The sequence below is a fragment of the Euprymna scolopes genome, chromosome 3 (genome assembly GCF_053919585.1).
Source record: "Euprymna scolopes isolate OS-2025 chromosome 3, ASM5391958v1, whole genome shotgun sequence".
NCBI lineage: Eukaryota > Metazoa > Mollusca > Cephalopoda > Sepiida > Sepiolidae > Euprymna > Euprymna scolopes.
In genome coordinates, this window is record NC_136484.1 from 15,042,818 (window position 1) to 15,065,931 (window position 23,114).

A 23,114-nucleotide genomic window follows, 5' to 3' on the forward strand; every position below is an offset into this window, starting at 1 on the left:
TTAATTTTCCAATACATCGGTAAACACTGTACGTTTTTCGAGCTGAATAAACATGTTACATTAAATAAAAACACTAGAAAATTATCCAGTTAGGTAGAAAAGTAACTTATTTTGTCCTTTGATAACATTTATTTGTTATATATTTGTTTTTTGAAACTTTTTCGAATCTATGTATAAACGAGATTTTGATACTTATTTTGATTTTGAAAAAAAACATTTGTGGCTGTTTGCAGTAAAACATTGTTTTAATTCGCTGTTCAAAACTAATTTAAAGAATAAAAGTGCATGCAAGCTATATATCTACAAAAGTTTATTTTGTTTTTTTTAACAATGTTTTTAAATTTGACGAAAAATTTGAGAGATTGCAACAGATTCATAATGCCGAATTGGTTGGGATTGTTGTTATTATACATTCTGAAAACCGAATAGTTCTAAACTAATGTTATTCTGATAACAAAATAGCTCTAATTAAACATAAGAACATTTATATTCATATTTCATTATGTTTTCATTTTGTTTCATTTGTTTTTCTTAATTATTTTCATTGTTTCATTTTGTTTTTCTTAATTCGTTCTTGAATAAAAATTAAAGAACGCGTGTTTGTTTATACACTGTGCTATGGCTGATTCTACAGGCTGTAGATGCTGCTGCTTCTATTAATATTAACTTCATTTTACCAAATTCGAGAAATAGAAACAATTTTTTTTTTTCGGGTAGGTCCTTTTAAATTATCAATTACCGCGGTCCTACTCAACATAAAATAATACTTTTAATTGATAAAGATAGTAAAAAGATTGATTTACTTATTACTGGGTGTCTGAAGAATTTTTTTTTCAAAATGTTCGATACTCGGCATATTAAAGTCTTATTTTTAACACGACAAAAAAAGAAATGGTCAAAAATATTTCAGACACTTGACAGTATTAAGATTAACACCTCTTCTTATTGATTCCCAAATTTCATGACAAAATTCTTCATACAATCACGGTACGGACCTTTAGAAAACAGGGGGGGTCATTACAAAACCTTACCGAAAACGCCATTTTATGACGTTCACATTTTTATCACTTTATTTGCTCAAAACTCTTAAAATATATAATGTACATTCATATTTATTAATTCATTTGAAAGTATATTCATTTCCAAACACAACAGTAGTAATTTGAAGACTTGAAGTACTTTGGTTTAAAAAATATGGCTATTTTAGTAGAACTACCTTGAAATCTGATTATCCAAAGCGTTTTTTCGTCCGTGTGTATTACTATATTAAACAAAAATAATCGAATTAAAACAGGTTTATGATAAGATTATTAAACAAAAATAGTCAATTTTTTTACAGAATAATGTATTTTAATATTATTTTACTATTAAGTACCTGATGATGCAAAAAAATTATTTAATGATGTAAGTGGGAGGAAAATACATGTGACTTTTGAGGATAAATTTTATTAGACATGAAAATGCGGATTCAGATTATATGAAAAAATCGATTAATGTGATTCAAAATTATTTTTCACAATGTGGACAAATTTATGGCAAAAAAATGAATGACAAACATTTTTTAATGTAGCTTTTGTTTATTAAGCTATTCTGGTCAATGAAATTGGGGAAAACTTTATATATCTTGTCTTTTTAATAGAAAATGGAACTGCAGTATTAACCCTAGGTGCGTTTAAACAGCTTCCTCCAAAGGAGAAAGTTTTAAGAGAGTATGAAATTCACAAGTGGTCCCCAGTTGCATGTATATCTCCATTAGTGAAGACGACAGCATCCTTCTACACACTGTCTGATATTCCCTAATTGGTCACCCATTTGGTACTGACCAGGCTCAACATTACTTAACTTCAGTGATCTAACAAAAACTGACGTGTCAAGTGATTATGCTGTATATTGAATAGATATTTTATTAAAACCATCAAAGATTATTTCAGTCAGTCCAAAAAGATAGAATTTGAAGACGTAATTCAAAACATAGATTGGAAAAGCAAAAGTTTCTCCAAAAGAAGATATCCGTGATAAGAAAAAGAGAAGCCATATAATTTATCCTGCAGTCATTTGCAATTCATGATCAAAATTCATGACAACTTACCCCTTGCATACAGAGATCAAGAGAATAATCACTCATAAAAGTGGTTTTGCCTGTACCAGTCATGCCCGTAAATATCGTCATTTCTCCACGACGATGACCCTTCAGCAATTTATTTAGAGCAGGAAATCTTTTCCACTTTAAAAAAAGAAAAAAGAAAATTATAAGTGAGAAATTATTTAGAGTTTTATATTTTCATGCAGGTGCAATACCAATGTTTCCGCACGCCTGGTTCCAGAGTCTGACTAATTGTTTTGCCGCTATTTATTTCACCGTAATAATGTTGTTTGCATTTAAACTATTTTATTGTTCGTTTTCATTTTTTCTTTAATTCATTGTCTGTTTTTAATTTTATTTTATTTAATAACGGTTTGATTTTTCCTTAAATTCATGACTCAATTTTTGCAGTATTTGATTTTATTCTGCTTCAAACGTGCATAAATTTATATATATCTATTTTTTTTAAATTCATATAAAACACAGTTCAGTATCCGTATAAATTGAATTGTGTTACATTACTTTTGTAAAATGCAATTTTTAAAGTTTTCTAATAATTTTTTAAAAAGGTCTCATTAATTAATCGACAGTCTGATTGTTCAGCAGATTTTATTACCTGTACAAGTAACATGACATCACTTGAACAGTGAACAGGCCTTACTTCACAAAGGTCAGTGCTTTTTTTTTTTTTAAATTTTTTTTTACACAGGCATCACCACATTATCAAGGCCAAGTTGATAAAATAACAGTTAATTAAAAAGAAAAAAAGTCAATTTGTAATGATACTCATTTGTAACAAGGAAATTTGACTTTTGTGTAATTGTTTGCTTTCTTCCTTCAGTTTAATTACAAGTTTGTTTCTTTCTTTTATATAATCAGTAGTTGTAATGATATTAAGTAAAAACAACAAACACAGTATTTGTTTGGGCTACTCTTCTCATCTTGGTTTTTAGTCTCACAATGCTTTAAATTCTAACGATTACAGTTCATTGGAAAAAAAAGAAGAAAGGCATTCTTTATCATCATTCAATCCTTCACCAATAACAGCCATTGTGAAGATACACCTGAAGAAGATCGGAGGTTGCATCAGCTGAAACGCTGTGAGAATAATTAAGATAGAAACAGTAGTCCAATCAAGCCAAATAATACAAATTATCTTCATCTAAAAAATTAAGAAACATAATATTAATTTGGTACATTTATAGAAAAATGGAAATTTCGTTTTTATATAACGTATAATCTTGCTTTTTTTTTTACATAAATTTCTTATCTTACATTCAAAGCAGAAATTTCGTTTTTATATAACGTATAATCTTGCTTTTTTTTTTTACATAAATTTCTTATCTTACATTCAAAGCAGAAATTTCGTTTTTATATAACGTATAATCTTGCTTTTTTTTTTTTACATAAATTTCTTATCTTACATTCAAAGCAGAAATTTCGTTTTTATATAACGTATAATCTTGCTTTTTTTTTTTTTATATAAATTTCTTATCTTACATTCAAAGCAGAAATTTCGTTTTTATATAACGTATAATCTTGCTAGACAAAGTACATCTAGCTTTGCATATGTATTAATTTATTGAATGTTCTGATCGTTAAGTGTTCACTATCATTTTAACCTTATTTCAGAGTACAACATTAAAGAGCTTCGAAGATGAGTATAGTTGAATTAAAATGAACAATTTTTTGTGCTCCAGGATGTATTTTTCTACATAGTTCCCAGCATTCTTAATGCACTTTTGCAGGGAATTCAAAGATGTATCTGCTTCTGATGCACATTCATGGCAAGAGTTGCTTTCTTTATCTCACACTGTCAATATATGCAACAGACAGATCAAGCTTTCAGGTCATGATTGTATAAATTCAGTCATCATAACAATGCAATTTGTAATTTCAGTTGATCCATTTGGATAGGATAAAAGATAGGAGCCATTACTTTTGGAGCACCCTTGGTACATTAAACAAATAACATGTTAGTATATCTTTTTACTTGCGGCCCTGTCAGTGGGGCATTAGAATACACCGACTGCCTCCCTGCAGAGGGTAAAAGTCCCTCAATGGGGGTCCTGGATATGACCTTAAACTATATCCAGTGGTGAGGTCCCAGCTTGCGGGCTTTGGGGAGTGTGGAGCCACCCTTTAATTACCATTGCTCCCAGGTCCACTCTGACCCAGATTGGTAGTACCTGTTAGGGTTCCAACTATGGTGTTAAATAGAAACCGACTTGAAAACAACAAATATATTCTATTAAAAATTTTTTCTTCAAAATCTTTGGATTCGGCATTAAATAACCCGAAAAGGGTTGATATGCCGTAAAACAAAAACAACCAATCAACTTTTTACTTGATCTAAAGAACACTTCATAACAAGTGAAATTCAATAAAATACAAAACGTCTTCTACTACCAATTGCAAAAAAAAAAAAAAAAAAAAAGAAAAATAAAACATGAGAATTAGTAAACTTCTATATTCTTTGATTACAGACCTTTACACCCGCAACTTGTTCCAACTGTGCCAATTCAGAGTAGATATCATCCCTGAGTTTCTGGAAAGACACAATTGAATTATGAACCACAGGAAGGGCCGTGCTAAGAATTTTCTTTAAGCTTTGTTTTTGATGTAAAGCATTAATTGGCGATGGCGCTTCAGTGGATGGTCTAAAAAATTTAATAAAAAAAAACAAAGAAAATATTAAATAAGTTTACAACATTGTTTTTTTTTAAATTTTATTTTGTGGAAATCGCTCTAGACAAGACATTACTTGATGTAAGGAGCTAACAAAAACCAAAAATGATTATCATGAAGACAGATGTCTATTGACATTGGTCATAAAAATATCAAGGCTGTAGGTAGGAACAAAACAGTGAGCAAGAGGAGAATTCCAAAATACCAAAAACAGTAGTCCAAATAATCTATCCTATTTTCCTCTCGACAATAAAGAATATAATTTATTTAACAATTAGCAGGAAGACCAGATGTTGCCCGGGATTGAATGAAGATCAACTAATGTTCCACCCTCCCATATTTTTTATTGTAATAAAAATCAGTGAAATTGCCCATTTTTTAATAAAATCGTTTGATAACTCTAGTTATAGACCCCCATTCGCCGCAGTCTACCAGGAGAAAGCTTCACATGCCTCCCCATAGTGTTATAATCCACATTGCATAATAGTCCACATTGCACTGTAGAGAATCTACTGCTGATTTTATAAAAATATCTGTAAATAATGGCTTCATTTAGAGTTTACAATGCAAAAGTCAAGTATCATGGTTTAATTGTGCTCAAACAAGAAGATTAATTTTAGAATGCGCCCCTGTCGTATCAAAGAACCAATTGTTGATTTTATGAAATTATTTTTACATAATCACATGAATTAAAGTTAAACGCTGTTACAATATGCCTTTTGTGGGTTTCAACTTGGAATTTATTCCTGATTACGTACTGTGGTAAGAAAAGAAAAAAATGCAATATGCCAGTCATGGAATGTTATGACCCAAACAGCAAGGTAATCTAAGGTTCTTTGATCAGTACTGTCATGAAATAATCCCGAGCACAATTCGACAAGACAAGAAGAAATGATCGGACATAAGATTATGCATATGTATTTATGTATACATCGACTATTTTATTGTGCAATAAAATTTAATAAACACAAAAATAAAAACATTGAATACAATGTCTCAATGGGTCACAACAAACTGGAGCAGAAAAAGTAAGCAGCAAGTTAACCAATGTCTTTTTTTTTCTCTTTTACACAAAACATAATGCAATGCCTCAACAGGTCAAAACAAAATGGAGAAATGGAAGGAAGTGAGCAAGTTAACCAATGACCTTTTTTTTCTCTTTTACACAAAACATAATGCAATGCCTCAACAGGTCAAAACAAAATGGAGAAATGGAAGGAAGTGAGCAAGTTAACCAATGTCTTTTTTTTTCTCTTTTACACAAAACATAATGCAATGCCGCAACAGGTCAAAACAAAATGGAGAAATGGAAGGAAGTGAGCAAGTTAACCAATGACCTTTTTTTTCTCTTTTACACAAAACATAATGCAATGCCTCAACAGGTCAAAACAAAATGGAGAAATGGAAGGAAGTGAGCAAGTTAACCAATGTCTTTTTTTTCTCTTTTACACAAAACATAATGCAATGCCTCAACAGGTCAAAACAAAATGGGGAAATGGAAGGAAGTGAGCAAGTTAACCAATGTCTCTTTTTCTTTCTTTACTGAAATGAAAACAAATATGAGAAGATTTTTCTATAATTTACGATAAGCATGTTTATTTTGGGTGTCTGCCATTTTTTTCTGCTGTACCGGGTAGAACAATAAAGTTGTCGCCCTCAAGAAAACAACAGCTTTATTTTAAAACTTTTATTGAAAAAATCAATTCAGGAAACTTGATTATGTAGTAGAACTGACATCTATTCAATGTAGCTGCCTTCAGCCTCAATATGGTTCCAGAACTGGGAGCATGCCTTTCCACAAGCGTCAGCAGGAGCTTGATGAATACTTTGCAGATGGCGGTGATCAGGCTGGCTTTGGTGTTGTGGAAGGTTAAGTTGGTGATATTCTTAATGTATGACCACACAAAGTTGTCCAGCGGGTTCAGGTCGGGGGAGGATGGTGGGGACAGTGAGAGAAGGGTACAAAGTCATAGCGCTCCTTCTCAAGTCAGGCCTGGATCTCTTTGGACGAGAGTTGGTGCAGAGTCCTGCTGCCACATTTAGGGTCTGCCAGCAGGCACCTGATTGTACCAGGGGATCACCACACTCTTCAGCACATCCAAGAACACTTTGGTGGTGACTTTCAAGCTGACTTGAAACATATGAGGTGGCATGTGGCCCTCACTTTAAACCACATCTATAGGCCATAACCATGGCCAGAAACTTGGTTTTCATCACTCTGGGAACATCCCCTGTTATTCGTTGCAATTTTGAGGGTGCTGGCAATGGTCCTGTTTGGATCGGTAGAGAGCATGAGTTGTACAATGGTGCATCTCCAATCTCGCTCATTGAACATTGTGTCACTTTCAGACATGATAGAAAGCTCCTATCACTCTTGGGATTTGTATACAAATGGCCAACTAGTAGATGGTCTGCAGCAAATAAAAAAAAAAGAAAGCCAGTTTTCATCAAACATAAATGAAATCATGTCTTTTCTAGAGTGAAAATTTTATTGTTCAACTCTTTACTGATAAATATATATATAGGCCTGTTGGCCCTTTATCCCTATTTCCAAATTGAGTTAATTAGGACACAATGTCTCCACCACAGATTTTGTCATTCTGCATCTGCAAGCATTTGGATTCAGAAGGATTTTTTAAAAATATCTTCAGCCCCCATGTGACATAGTTCCTGCAGATGTAGAAAGATCACAGTGTTTAGTATGCTTGGAAGTTCTTGCTCATGAGTCTATGATATCAGCCAAACTAAGCACCTAGACTTGAAAGATAAAGCAAAAGTTGTTGTGATTAAAAGCTGCTGGCTTGATAACAGTAGATTATTCCATAACAAATTTAGTTGCCATTAAAGCTTCATATGTGATTGCATTAAAACTAATATGTGCTTAAAACAATATACAATAGCTGAGAATCTTATTTTTCCATACACCAAGGATATCGTACATTTCATGATGAACCCTGAAGCAGTAAATAACTTATCACCTTTATCCATGTCAAACAATAAAATGAAGGATAGCAGGGATGTACACATGGCTGGGGATTGCTTGTGAATTTTATACTTCCATTTGGAGAAAGCCGGTAAAACCCACTTAGGGTTAGCATTGTTTCCATTCCAAGTAAGTAATGTTTTGTTTACAGATTTTTTGTGTGCATCTCATGTTTATATGCATTTGTCACTGCTTCTATCTATTTGTGCATAAAAAGTTTTCATCCAATTAGCAATACATGAAAAAATTGAAATAGCTTAAAGTATTTCAATATTGGAATCTATAGAAAGAGCTTGATGAGCTAAGAAAGAATCTTTAAAAAAATTTTTAAAACAATTCCCCCACTATCCAACGATCATGAGGTTGTTTGCTCAGCAACTGAGAAGGCTAACATGCTTGCCAGTCGGTTTGCCTCCAACTCCACACTGGACTCTGCTAACCACCTGCTCCCTGAGTTTCCTTTGCGGACAGACCCCATACTAGATGATCTGAAAATCACCCCTGCTAAGGTGCATGCTATCATAAGAAATCTTGACACTGCAAAAGTATGTGGACCTGATCTCATCTCGGCTGTGCTATTAAAAAAGTGCTCCACCGAAGTAGCTCCAGTTCTCTCCAAACTTTTCAACAAATGTCTTAATGAATCTTGCTTTCTTGCCTGCTGGAAAACTGCTTATGTGGTCCAGTTTTCAAGAATTCTGGCGAAAGAACTGACCCAGTAAATTATCGCCCCATTAGCCTCCTCCCACTTTTTGCCAAAATATTTGAGACCATAATTAACCAAGCTCTTGTCCATCACCTTACAGATGCTAAACTTCTGACTGACCAACAATATGGATTTAAGCAAGCTCGTTCCACAGCAGACATCTCTGAACGTATATACCATTCATTGGACAAAGTGGGGGAGGGTAGAGTGGTAGCTCTAGATATATCTAAGGTTTTTGACAGAGTATGGCATTAAGGTCTTCTCAGGAATATCAAATCATACGGTATCACTGGAAGAATACTTAATATAATTAAATCCTTTTTAGATAAGAGAAAAATCCAGGTTGTTCTCGATGGTCGTACATCTAAACAATATGATATAAATGCAGGAGTGCCTCAAGGGTCTATCCTTGGACCTCTATAATTCATAATATTCATAAATAACCTCCCTGACAAATATATCTGTGAGATGAGTATATATACAGATGACACCACGCTCTATAACAGACATGACAGGAAAACAAATGAACGCATATCTAAAGAAATGGCAGAAACACTAGAGGATGACCTCCGATCTGTAGTGGAATGGGGACAAAAATGGATGGTCACATTCAATGCTGCCAACACTAAACTTGTTTCCTTCAATAATTACAAGAAACCTTCTCTACCACCAATAGCAATGGCCAATGACTCTTTATCTGAAAGTACATTTTTTAAACTCCTTAGCCTAACATTCACAGGAAACAGGAGTTGGAACAATTATATTGAGAGTATTGCCAGAACCGCTGCGAAGAAGGTAGGTTCTATCTACCGTGCTAGAAAGCTACTAACACTCGAAAGTATCCTGTACCTCTATAAGGCTACCATTCACCCATGTATGGAGTATTGTTGTCATATTTGGGCTGGTGCATCTGCCACTAGTCCCTCGCTCCTAGACAAGGTTCAAAAGAGAGTCGCCAATCTGATAGGTCCTGAACTATCATCTAAACTTCAGCCTCTGTCCCATCGATGAAATGTTGCATCCCTCTGCCTGTTCTACCAGTACTGTCACGGTGAATGCTCTGACGAACTGCAAGCACTTGTACCCCTTCGATGTATATACCTTCACAGTAGAGATCCCTAGATGTAAAAGAGCCTTCGACTCCAGTTTCTTCCCCAGAACCGCTAGACTTTGGAATTCGCTTCCGGGTTCCTGCTTCCCCAACTGTACTGACATGTAGAAGTTCAAGTGTAACGTGAACCAACACCTTGCTGCCCAACTCCCTACATAGTACCCCTGTAGCTTATGTCCCTGATAGTAGCCTCCTACATCAAAGTGGCAACGTGCCTTGTTTGGGGTAAAAATGTAATAAAAACATTAATTAATTAAAAAACAAAATCCAATTAAAATTAAGGAAGTTAGGACTATTTTTGTGCTTTACACATTTGGATATTTTCCCTCTTTAAGACCATATGTGTTTTGTCACATTTTTTTCCACTACTTTTTCAGTAAAAATGCTATATTTTTGTTAAAACAGAAGATTAAGCAATAAAATTTACCATGTAAGTGTATTTTTTGCTAGGAATTAGAATATGCTACTGAAAATCTCCAAAAATTAATGGTTTCCAAATAATCTGCAGTAAATGCACATAAATATGCTGCAATTCCTTAAAAATGCCATGTATTCATTAAAAGAAAAGAAGTTAAACAACTCAAAGTTGAATTGTAATGCATTATATGTACAAATAACTGAAATCGATATCTAGGACTGTTTAAAATGAATATATTGCAATATTTCTTTGGTATTACTGTAGATTAATACCTTCCTTTAACCCCCACCTCATCTGGCCACCTCTCCAAAATATGCAATTTTACCTTTGTAAGCAATAATGTGTGAATACCTTAAAAAACTTTACTGAAAGATAAACAAGTATTATTTTAGAATTTAATGTAAAATGATTCCCCATTTTGAGCTATTCTAGTGTTTAAGGGCAGTTAACCATTTTTTTTTCTATCGGAGATAAATCCTGTGCGCCTTTTTTTTTTTTTTCAAAAGATTATGTGTGGTTTTAAGAGGGTCTTTGTGTAATTATGAGAGGGTGGAGAGGTTGCTACTCTACCTTTGGATTAATGATAGAGCTAAGGAAAATTATGTGTGAACATCCTGAAGACTTGACAGAAACAATACAAAAACAATTTTAGAATTTAGAGTAGGGGTTAGTTTCACATAAATTTAATGTAAAATAACTCACCATTTCGAGACCATTCTAGTGTTTTAGGACAGTTGATTAATTTATTTTTTTATGGGTGAAAAATGGTGCACTTTCCTTTAAAGAAGGATTTTTTGACACTTATATGTAGCTTACTAAGAAACTTTGTTTGGGGAGAAGCTTGCCACTTAGACTTAGCATTATTGTTAGGACTAAAGAAGGTTTTAAGAGGAGGAGGCTTGCCATTCGTACCTAGGGTTAGAAGTAGGATTAAGGGAGTTTGTTTTTTTAAGAAGGCGCTTGACCTCCATATTTATGGTTAGTGGGTCATAATCATTGGCTTTTGAAAATGTTATGCCTTGGATTTTGGACATCAAATTACCTTTAAATATGAAATTTATTTTTGTTTGTTTGTCGTAATTCTGAAGGGGGTGTGAAACTTAAGCCTCACGACAAATAGACAAAAATAAATTTCATTTCAAACAAGTGACATCACTAACAGAAAACGGTACGTTTGGAAAACTTATTAAGTATTTTTGCCCACTTATTTAAATATCAGAAAACATTTTTTGCTAAAGCTAACACGTCGTTCACAAATGTTTGATAAATTTGGTTTTTATTTTCAATTATATTTCTTGTCCGAGTGACACATTATTTCATAAGGCTTTCCAGTTTAAGACGTCTTTTTTCGCTATCTGGACTTCGGGCCAAGATCATAGTGTAGTATTCTGATGCTGCACTTCGCCTTTTCTGTCTTCTGTTAGTGAAGGATTTATCCTTCATGACTGAGACATTCTTTTATGTTTGTTTCTATCCAGATTGACCCTTTTTGAAAGGCTGGATTTTCCTCACACTAACTGACCTTGTGTCTAACTGTCCTCGTGGGGAGGTAAGTAAACAGGAACTTAACTAGAAACTGAGTACATCCTACAAATATTTAAATATTGATTTTGCATTTTTTATATATATATAATTGGGTAAATTAGTGTCCATTCGATTATAATCCACTGAAAAAAATTGTAAAAAAAAAAGAAAAAAATATATTGGGGGGGGGTACTGCTTGCACATGTGAAGCAAAAAAATCATATTTCACATTTTGTTTTTTTAATTCACTGTTAAAAACTAATGTAATGGATAAAAGTGCACATATTACATATTTTTTTTAAAACTATATTTTTAAAATTTGACCAAAAATAACGCTGGATTTATTTAAAATAATATATTTTGATAACCAAATAGCTCTAGTTAAGTTAATTATGTTCTGATAATATAAGCTCCAACTAAATGTGTAAGAACATTTTTAATATCAGCGATAGTAGCTGCTGCTGCTTCTACAGATCATTTTTAGATACTTTTTAAAAATATCTCCTACTTAATTTCCAAATTTCATGACGAAATTCTTAACAGAAACGCAGTACGGCCATTACAAAATCTTACCAAAAATGCTATTTTATGTTAACATTTTTAGCACTTTATTTGATTAAAACTCTTAAAATATATAATGTACATTATTATTTATTAATTTATTTGAATGTATATTAATTTTCAAACAAAACGGTGGTATTTTGAGGACTAAAGATGCTTTGGTTTTTAAAATATGACGATATTAGCAGAACACTCTTGATATCTGTAATTATTCAAAGCGTTTTCTCATCCGTGTGTATTGCTAATCCCATTCTTTTCAAATTTTAGGACAAAAGAAATTAATATATTTGCTAATAAATAGCGTTTGACCACAGTTTCTAGCTTTACTTATCTTTGTATTTTAAAGCGTTAACTTTGAGATGTTTTATTTGCGATTTAAGAACCAAGAACAGCAACAAAAAAAAAACAACGTTCATTGTCGGTTATTTTTTTCAAAAAGAAATTCTATTCCTGTTTATGATTAAAAACTTATGCTTTCTAAATAACAAAAATAAAATGAATACTTTATGTTCATAAGTTGATGAATGTTTTGTTTACAGATGTTTTATTATGCATCTCGGCACAAAAAAATTCTCAGGTTTATATGCGCTTGTCACTACTTCTATTGCCTTGTGCATAAAAAGTTTTTATCCAATTCTTTTCAAATTTTAGGACAAAAGAAATTAATATATTTACTATCAAATACTTTTTGAACACAGTTTCTATCTTTATTTTTATCTTTATTATTATTATCTTTGTACTACAAAGTGTCAACTTTGAAATATTCTAAATTTTGACTGAAAAGACTATGTGTTGTGTTCCAATTCCATAGCAAAGACAATTCAATTGATTATCAAAAACTAGAAACATCATCAACAGGTATAACTCCCACTTCAAGTGTTTATATGAACACACCCTGACCGCTTATTTGTAAAAAGTAATCTACCGCCAATTGGCATACTATGCTGGCATGTTTCGTTACTAATAGTCAGATTTAAATAGCGATTTCTTCAAATATACAAATCACAACAAAAATTTAAAATACCATTTTAAAGTAAATTTTATTGTGAATCCGGTTATATAAGATTTATTTTGATGGAGATAGAAAAAATGTACTTATTACTGATTTAAAGACTATGAGTGTCAAATTAAGTAGCAGTGTGTGCCTTGTCTAGCACTAAACGTTGTGGTGTCTGGTATTGCTAGTTGGAATAGAATTGTTTTAACTGTTCTATTTAAAAATATTATATGAAGTTGATTTATTTAATTTATATTTAATATATTTTTGATTATTAATACCAACACCAGCTGCATTTATAAATGCAAGTTTTTATTTATTTAAGCTATGAGAGTTATTTTCCATTTAATTTTTATAGACAAAGTATGAGATGTTTTATGTTTCCATAAATCCAAAATGTGATCTACTTTCAAGAAAATCGTAAGTTAGGATTATCTTATATAGCAAATGACTAAAACATTGTCCAGCAACAGGTTTTAACCTGCCAACGTGGGGTACATACAGCTAAAAAAGGGGCTCCTTCAGTCTTTGACAGACTATAGATACCCACGAATGGGTGACTGCACGTGGAATTTTTTGTGGCAGGTGGTGCGCAATCTCCAACCTCACCTCTCCTGAGTCGATATTGTCAAATACCAGTGGCAAGTTAAGTGTATGTATAGAACAACTGGAAACAAATGCTGGGATAAGCGGAGAGCACATACAGCACATAGAATTTCCAAATGCTCACCCATCTTGTACTAACCAGGCTCAACGTAGCTTAATTTCGGTGATCTGATGAGAACCGGTGTGTCAACGCAATTATGCCATGTATACAGCTAGTATATTATATATATATATATATATATATATATATATATATTATATATATATACATACATACATTGCATGTGTAAATATGTGCATTATACAAATACATGATATATATAAAATTCTTTTAAAATAAATTATTAATTAAACCACAAATGATCTATATTTTTTCAATTTTTGTAAGCATGAAAAGAAGAAAGATTTAAGCCAATTACTTTATCTGCATAGATATAAAAAAATAAAGTCAACAACCAATCAGGTAAGGTTGGTTCTCTGTCAAACATCAATTTTTTTTTTATTAAAAGTAAGATTAACCTTAAACAAATCTGATCATTACGACAGTCTAATGCATCATGGTACAACATAACTCTCCAATGTAAAAAAAAAAAACAGATTTTTTATCATGACTGAGTACGTGCAGCAAATAATCAAACGTTGTCGGCATGAAAAATGAAAGTTGCTCACCTGATCAGGTAACACCGTTTCTCGTTCAATTTCTTTGCAAATTGTTTGGCTGTTTCCCAAGCCCTCAAGTCATTGCCGAACCACAAAGTGATCTTTTTAAATTGTTCCAACATGGGTAGAATCTTTAAAAAAAAAAAAGTTCTCATTAAGAATCAAGTATTTATGGAGTGTCAGTAGATATTAAGTTGAAAATACTTGATACTATCACACACAACCTCAACATAGAACATATACAGAAAGAAATAATAAATATTAAAATTAAAAATTATTAAAAAGATTCAAATATTTGCACAAAACTTGAATAACAGATACAAAACTAGCAATACCCATCAACCAAAAAACGCTTTGGATAATCAGAGATCTCAAGGTAGTTTTACCAAAAGAGTTAACTTTTAAAACCTTAAACAATTTATTATAAATAATATAATAATTATATATTTTATTTTGTGTACAAAAGTTGTTAGATGAGACAAGTCATTGGTACCGTCGGTTTCAAGCCCGACAATTAGGACCGTTTTAGATATCCATATCAAGCTTGACTGGTCTCATCTAACAACTTTCTGTACACAAAATACAAAATATAAATACACTCTTATTTTTTGGATTTTCCTTTTAATTGAGCACTCTGTTGGATTTCTTTTTCCAAAAAAAAACAAACTAATCATAATATAATAATTAAAATACAACCATTTTCTTCAAAAGTTAATATCCTAAATAATAATATACGTAATAGATTTTAAAAGTAATAAATAAGAATCTATGTTCATGCAGTGAGTTTTGGGCAAGAATAGCTTGGTGGCACTCATCTCTCTCCAGGCTCTGAGCATTACAGCACTCGATATTACCAAAGTCACCCATTTTAGTATTGACCAGACTCAACGTCATTAAACTTCAGTGATCTAACAGAAACCAGTGTGTCAGCATAATTATGCAATATATATTTATATATGTTTATTGTTGAAGGAATTATATACAAAACCCTAACCATCATCACATTTATACTTATTTTATATTTCTATTTTTTGTTTTGATAATGAGAATAAAATGGTTACTTACTTCAATTGGTAGGATTGTTCCCTTTTTGGGTAAAGCTAAAGCTAAAATATGTGTAGCTTGATAAATAGCCAAGGCATCAATTTCAGAATTTGTCAAGATTAATTCTGTATCCGTACTTGATGCAGCTGCCCAACCAAAAAGACCTACAGGACTTGACCTGAAAGATCATGAACAAAATTTATTTTTTTTTAAATAAGATTTGGAATTATGTTAATTTTTTTCTTCAGAAAATAAAAATTGTAATAACATATGATTCAAAACAATCTCAAAAGACACAAACTAATAAAAGTACCTTGGTGTAATTGTTTCTTTCATTTTTTTATCCTGGTTCTCACCAACAGTTTGGAAACTTAAAAGCTTCAAAAACGCTAAATGATGCTGATTGTACCAGGGAAGAACCAAAGAGTTGGATTCTTCATGAAACTTTATGCCATATTTCATTAACGTTACAGATGATAAAACCTGAAAGATAAAAAAAAGAACATACTTAATAAGCCACAGACTGTATAGATTGCGAACAGATTCTAGATTTATAAAGTGACGAATAATCATGCAAGAATGGAACAGAAAGAAAAAAGTCAGCAATGAGAATTAATGCTATCAATGGTAATCAGTTTTATAGCAGAATTTGTTTTTATTATTCATATAATTCTGACAAGATGCAACATGTCAAGACACAAAAAACATGCCAAGATACAAAACACATGTCAAGACACAAAAAACATGCCAAGATACAAAACACATGTCAAGATACAAAACACATGTCAAGACACAAAAAACATGGCAGGTCGTTTTTTTCTCCTAAATCTCTCTTGTCAGTTCATCTCCATTTTTAATTTATTATTTTTATTTCGATGTCAAATTTATTCTCAACAACTTCATGTTCTCTTGAAAGTGCAAATGATTGACTAAACGTGACAACCATTGCGGCATTTTTACTCCTGGTAATTTAAAATGTCACTCACAACTAAATATGTAAATTAGTAAACAAACTGAGGAATCAAATTATTCATCCGACCATCAATTAATCATCAGGTCTAAAATTCGTCATTTCTCCCTAACAGATCTCCTACTCCCTCAACAATCACCAATCTTAATGCTGTTACCATGGTCATCTTTCATTTTAATTTTCAGTTCTCACATCGGCAACTGCCAAGGAGGTGAGTATGGTACATATATTATTCCTTAATTGGAATTCATTTTTGAGATGAGCATTATATATATTAATTTATTTTTATTTCGGACTATTAGTCTCATCTTTATTAGTTGTTGTTTTTTGATCTTTTTATTGTTTTTTTTTGTTTTTTTTTGTTTATTCACAACGTTTCGGCTAACTATTCCTCTGGCCTTCGTCAGGTGGTAACCGCGACGGATAGGAACTTCGAATCTCCTAACTGCATTCTCAGCTATCACTGCCATCCGTAGTTGTTGTCGTCTCACCACATTTTGACCAATTAACCTCTGGCACGCTTTGGGTGGGATTGAAACCGCTATCTTCAGACAATGCTCATCTGGAACTGTAGAGATTCAATGTCTCTATCAACTGCACCACGGGCAGTTCAGGGATAAGGGTTATTGCAAGTACATTTCGTTAGTGTGGAGATTTGATGAAGTGTTTACTTAAGGGGGCGGTTCATTAGGAATTTGTTGTGACACAATTACATCAAATAGCCCTCTAAGCACTAAAGTTCACATCTACATCTTCTGTCAAAGCAGTTTTCAACATTTGCCATCAAATCCTTCTGATCTCTCTTGAAAGACATCTGAGCCAATGTCCCAAACTGGGTACTATCCTCAACTTTCGCAAACCAAAGACTGTTTGTAAAATGTCCCCAACTATTTTAAACAGTCACATAATTCACTTCCATTCCTAAAACTCACTGCAAACTAACTTGAAATATATTGTTATAGCTAAGCCTTGATTAACAATACTATTTCAGCTGCCTTTGTGTACCTTTGTTCTGCTGATAATCTATTTCCTCTTTTGAATGTCGATAAGAGAGGACTTAGAGCTGGTCATAAAAAAGGAAACAAATCTTACCCCTTTTATTTTTGATTTTTTTTTTTTTTTTTTTTTTTTTTTTTTACAGTGGTCACCACTTATCAAGCCCCGGAAGCCACTCAGGGATAAGGGTTATTGCAAGTACATTACGTTAGTGTGGAGATTTGATGAAGTGTTTACTTAAGGGGGCGGTTCATTAAGAATTTGTTAACGTTGGACTTGAAGCCATCCAAGTTGTAGTCAGGTGGGAAGCAGGCAGACGGAACAGAGTTCCACAGGCGTGCAGTTCTGGTTCAACTACAAGTTTTGGTATTTGTAGTTAAAACAGATTTATCTTCTGTACTCGTGGGAGCTTTTCTCATTTGCATAATTTTCTTCATTATAATCTCTCACATCTTTTCTTTGTTATTTACTTGAGATGGAACGATTCATGAATTTTTCTCAATTCTGATACAATTACCAATTTTATTCTAAATTCAAATTCCGATACAGTTACTGATTCCTATTCTTTTTAAATTTCTATATATCTTCTAAGTATGGCACAATCCCGTTGACACACCGGTTCTCGCCAGATCACCAAAGTTAAGCAACATTGAGCCAGTACCAGATGGGTGACCATTTGGGAAGGCTAGGCGCTGTGTATACCTTCTGGGAAGGTTGGACGTGGGGTCAGCACCCTCACCCCGTAAAAAGAACTCAGTCGCTACAAAAGCATCTACAAAAGTTGTAGATCGCCTATGCCCCTTGGGGGCTCAAGGCTATGGTGGATGGGGGAAGGATATATTTTCTAAGAGATTAGGTGCTGCTTTTTAATTTTCAAATTACGGTAAAACACCCATGCAATGTCCAAATATATTTTCACAAACTTAAACAATCTGAAGAGGCAATATTACACAAAGAAATTTTTCTAAATATTTTTTTCTCAAATGCTTTTCTTGTAATTGATTGAAAATTGTGACACAACTAAAGATATATTTACTTTTAAAACTGCGTTAGTTGGTCGTTAATTGACAAAATGCTATTTGAACTTTTTCATAAATAATTGTAAACAGTCAATAATTGATATGCGAATGTAAAAACAAGAGTTAGCAAAGCCCCTCCTTCTGTTAAGAATGAGTTTCTAAATACTATTGTTAATATTTAGAAAACTATTCTTAACATAGGGAAGGTCAGGCTGGGCTTTGTTAACTATTCTCTGCTTTCTCCCCATCAAAGAATGTTCATATTTTTACGTTTATTATAAAGATTTAATTATTGATATTATCAATATAACAGGTATGTAGTACAAGATTTGTTTAACTGTGAAAAAAAAAACAAACAAGATACTGATAATGATAGTAATACGACAAATGGAAAATTTGTAGATTAAGACCCTCAGTTATGCCTCCCACCACCCGCAAATGAAATTTTATTTTTTATTTTTTTATTCATTTTTTACTTTATTTTTTAGGTATTGCATGTCACCACCTTGACAAAGCAAAAAGAAATTATTTTAGAATTTAGAGTGAGAGATCAGGTTCGCATAAAAATTTAACGTGAGATGATCATCATTTCAAAGACATTCTAACTTTTTATGGATGTTAACTAAATTGGTTTATCACTAACCTTAAGTTTGATTGGCAAGGTTTTAAAACTGTGCATAATCACTTCAAGTAGACCCCCCACCCCCAAAAAAAAATAAATGCTCAAAATTTATCTTAGAGAGCAAATGAAAATTTTCTTGTTCACTGATCTAAAAAATTTGAGTGTCTCAGAAATGGTAGCTGATTTTATATTAAAATTGATGTGTGAAACTTAGCCCCTACTACAAATTCTGAAATTATTATTTCTTTTATTTACTTTAGGGTGTTCAAAGGGATTTAGTGGTAAGCAGGCAATACAAAATAACATCAAACAATTCATAATTTGTTAATCAAAAAAAAAAGTTAATTTTGTTTATAATTATTAATGCTCATCAATAAGTTTTTTTCTTAACAAATGTTTTTATTCCATTTTTAAACATCTTTCTGATACTTTGTAAATTTTTTTTTTTTTTTTTTTACATGTGGGTCACCACTTATCAAGGCCCGAAGGCCACTCAGGGATAAGGGTTATTGCGTGTACTCAATGAGATAGTATTGTAGTAATCACTAGTATTGGGGGTTTTGATAGAGTGTCTTACTTAAGGGGGCGGTTTGTCAGGAGTTTGTTTATGTTGGACTTGAAGACATCCAAGTTTTAATCAGGTGGGAAACAGGCAAGCGGCAGAGAGTTCCACTGGCATGCAGTTCTAAGAAAGAAGCTTTGCTAATGGAATCTATGTTTGGATTTAGGCACAGATAAAGAGTGGGCAAAATTATTGACAGTAGTTTCAGCCAGAAGGGTGTTTCTCGTGAAAGATTGGCGAGGGGGGGATGAGGGATTGGAGCTCAGACGAGCACCTGCCATGGAAATAACGATAAAACAAAGACAGGCTTGCAACGTCACTTCTGTGGGAGAGAGGTTGCAGGGAAGAGAAAAGGGCATCCCCCACTAAACCACAAAGTCTATTTTGTACTCTGTCAAGGCAGGATAGGCTGTTTTTAGCAGCTCCTGCCCAGATATGGCAGCAGTATTCCATCCTTGGACATACTTGGCTTTTATATAGATAGAGAATTGCATTAGTAGTGAGATATCTTCTGGAGCGGTAGAAGGATCCCACCATTTTCCCAGCATCCCTGGCAACAGATTTGATGTACATGTTCCATTTCAGATCAGGAGTAAAGGTCAAACCCAGAAGCTTGTCAAAACATAGAGCCTCCCCAAGACGAGCGCCATCCATTTCAATTGATGCCAGATGGGGATCAGAGCGTTGATGATGTAAAGATAGAAACTTTCGCATTCGCATGAAATTATTTACACTTCTTTTGTTTTTTCTCATCAACTGGCAATCACATTTTACTAGCTGGGAGATCCAACTTTGCCCGAGATTGAATGTTCCACACTTCCTATATTTCATTGTCATTAAAATTAGTGAAATTGCGCATTTTTCAATTAAATCGATTGAATTTCTGCTATAGTCAGGGACCCATCTCAGTGTACTGGGAGGAAGCTTGACTTAGGCCACAATGTCATTGTTGTCTACACTGCACTGTAAAGAACCTACTGTTAATTTCATGAAATTATTTTAATGGCTTGAATTACAGTTCAAAATTCAAAAGTCTAATATCATAGTTCAATTGTGCTCTAAATAGAAATATTAATTTCATACATGCTTGCGTCTTATCAAACAACCTACTGTTGATTTTATATATTGGGTGTTTCTGCTTGTGCGGTGAAAAAACTTCTCAAATGCACTTGTGATGTCAGGCTGTATAAGGGTGTCAACTTTGGTGAAAATAGTACTGTTCCTTGTTTAATTGATTTTTTTTTTCGATTAATGATTTTTTTAGATTTATCAGAGGTATTACGATAAGACCCTATCTAAGAACACTCCCAGATACATGAAGTGAATTTTGGTGAAATTTAAAAAAAATTGGCCCGGCCATTTCAGTGCCCAAAGGGAACAAACTCAAACACACATACACACACATACACATACAGTGCCTTTTATATAAAAGTAAAGATGATTTATGCATCGTACGTTAATTAACCCAGAAAGAAAAATACTTTTCCCCATTTTTTTTAGACAAGTTTTAGGCGATTACATGTAAACAGCCTGAAATAATTAATGGAAAATTAAAACAACATCATCATCATCATCCCCTTAAAAAACATGTAATCAATTTTGTTTGTTTTACATCTTGGCCATATTAACGTTCCTGATCAAACTTTAACATTTATGTGTCTTTGTAAAAAGTTATAAAAAACATGCCTTTTTCCCCACTACTAACCCTTACTCAAGGGGTTAATATGAAAAATAATGCAATTATCTGTGGTTTTATGATTTTGTCAGTCAGGGTTAGGATTAGTGGTAAACAAATGTAGTTAACTGCCCTAATAACCTAACACAAAAGAAAAAAAAAGGCCCTCATTATTTTGGGAGGGAGAATACTTTTAATTTATTTCTAATTTGACAAACATGTTTTCCCTATATGTATTGCAACCAAGAGTTTGATAAACTCATTGTGAGATTTTCATCTTTTTTTTCACTTGTCTCATAGTTTTCCATTCATCCACCTGCACCATTATTATGTCTTTTTTACCTTAATTCAACAAAAATAGCTAGTTTAAAGATAGTTTACAAATTCTCCATTAATTGAAAAATGATTTAATTAAGTTAAAATCATTAGATTTAAAGAACATAAAACTAAAATATACAACAAAACAGTAACTAGTTCAGAGGGTCAGTGTGGCACCAACAAAATAAAAAAAATAAAAACTTGTTATTGGCATTTTGATAGTCAACTGAACACTTTGAGGATCATAAAATAAACGTTTAGCAAATAGGTGCAATAATAGATTTGAACATTTCTGAAAGTTTTATAAGGGAATAGGAGCAAGTAAACTATAGAATATTTACTTTATCTAACATAATTTAACAATAAAGATTAAGTTAAACTTGAACAGTTAATACTAAATCTGGTGATATGATTCATAACCTGCTGTCATGTTGCCCTTAGTCGAATGTAGATGAACAATTTCTGGCACATCCTCAGTGAATGTAAATCGAAAATAGAAATATTGAATTTCAATTAAAACCAAGGTTATCTACCTAACTGTCATGTTGAAATTAATAACACATCCAAAAATCATGAAAAAAAAATAAAGAAAAGCGATTATTAATTATTACTTTTAGTTTTTGGAAAACATAGCAAATTATATCTAAATAATTAACAGAATAAATAATGAAGTCTGTCTTGTTACAGTTTCCCAAAAATGATGGCAGTTGTGAACTTGTAAAAGTATATGTTTTATGTAATAATTAAAGCTATGACAAGAGAATATTCTTTTCATTGTTTTGACTCTCACGTATATATCCGACAAAATTAGTCACAGTTAATCAATCGAGAACCACATTACTATTTAAAAACATATAAGATATTAACTGATATATACTCAAGAGCCAAAATAATTAAAAGAATATTCTCTTGTCATAAGCCTAGTCATAATACAGTAATTATTAATTGTGGCATGTTAGTTGAAATTAACATAAAAATTTAGTAGATGACATTGTTTTTTCTTTTTAAATAAAAATTCAATTTTGCAGCTTTTGATTTTCATTCTAAGCACCCAATTTTTAAATAAAACGTTTAACAATTAGAAATAAACATTCGGATTGCCAATTTTAATTATTCATCCCAACACATGATTAGTTGCACATAGGATAACATGCAAGAAATAAAAATGTTAATAAACAAAACAAAAATGTCAAGACAACAAAACAAAAATGTCAATACAACAAAAGAAAAATGTCAATACAACAAAACAAAAATGTCAATACAACAAAACAAAAATGTCAATACAACAAAATAAAAATGTCAAGACAACAAAACAAAAATGTCAATACAACAAAACAAAAATGCCAATACAACAAAACAAAAATGTCAATACAACAAAACAAAAATGTCAATACAACAAAATAAAAATGTCAATACAACAAAACAAAAATGCCAATACAACAAAACAAAAATGTCAATACAACAAAACAAAAATGTCAATACAACAAAACAAAAATGTCAATACAACAAAACAAAAATGCCAATACAACAAAACAAAAATGTCAATACAACAAAACAAAAATGCCAATACA

The 23,114-nt window shown here is 32.3% G+C and overlaps 1 protein-coding gene across 2 annotated transcripts in view; it reads right to left on the reverse strand.

Annotated features, from left to right (window-relative positions):
* The window catches only part of LOC145253259 (twinkle mtDNA helicase-like), a 102,634-nt gene that overhangs the window by 35,427 nt on the left and 44,093 nt on the right, over nucleotides 1-23,114 (reverse strand). For both annotated transcript variants that reach the window (XR_013863753.1, XM_080112919.1), the window contains exons 5-9: nucleotides 15,695-15,864; nucleotides 15,403-15,559; nucleotides 14,347-14,468; nucleotides 4,572-4,743; nucleotides 2,090-2,224 (exon numbers count right to left, since the gene is read on the reverse strand). Coding sequence is in view for 1 of the 2 variants with exons in the window: in XM_080112919.1 (XP_079969045.1) it covers nucleotides 2,090-2,224; nucleotides 4,572-4,743; nucleotides 14,347-14,468; nucleotides 15,403-15,559; nucleotides 15,695-15,864 (756 nt within the window). In the remaining variant the exon portion in view is untranslated. The remainder of the gene's footprint in view (nucleotides 1-2,089; nucleotides 2,225-4,571; nucleotides 4,744-14,346; nucleotides 14,469-15,402; nucleotides 15,560-15,694; nucleotides 15,865-23,114) is intronic.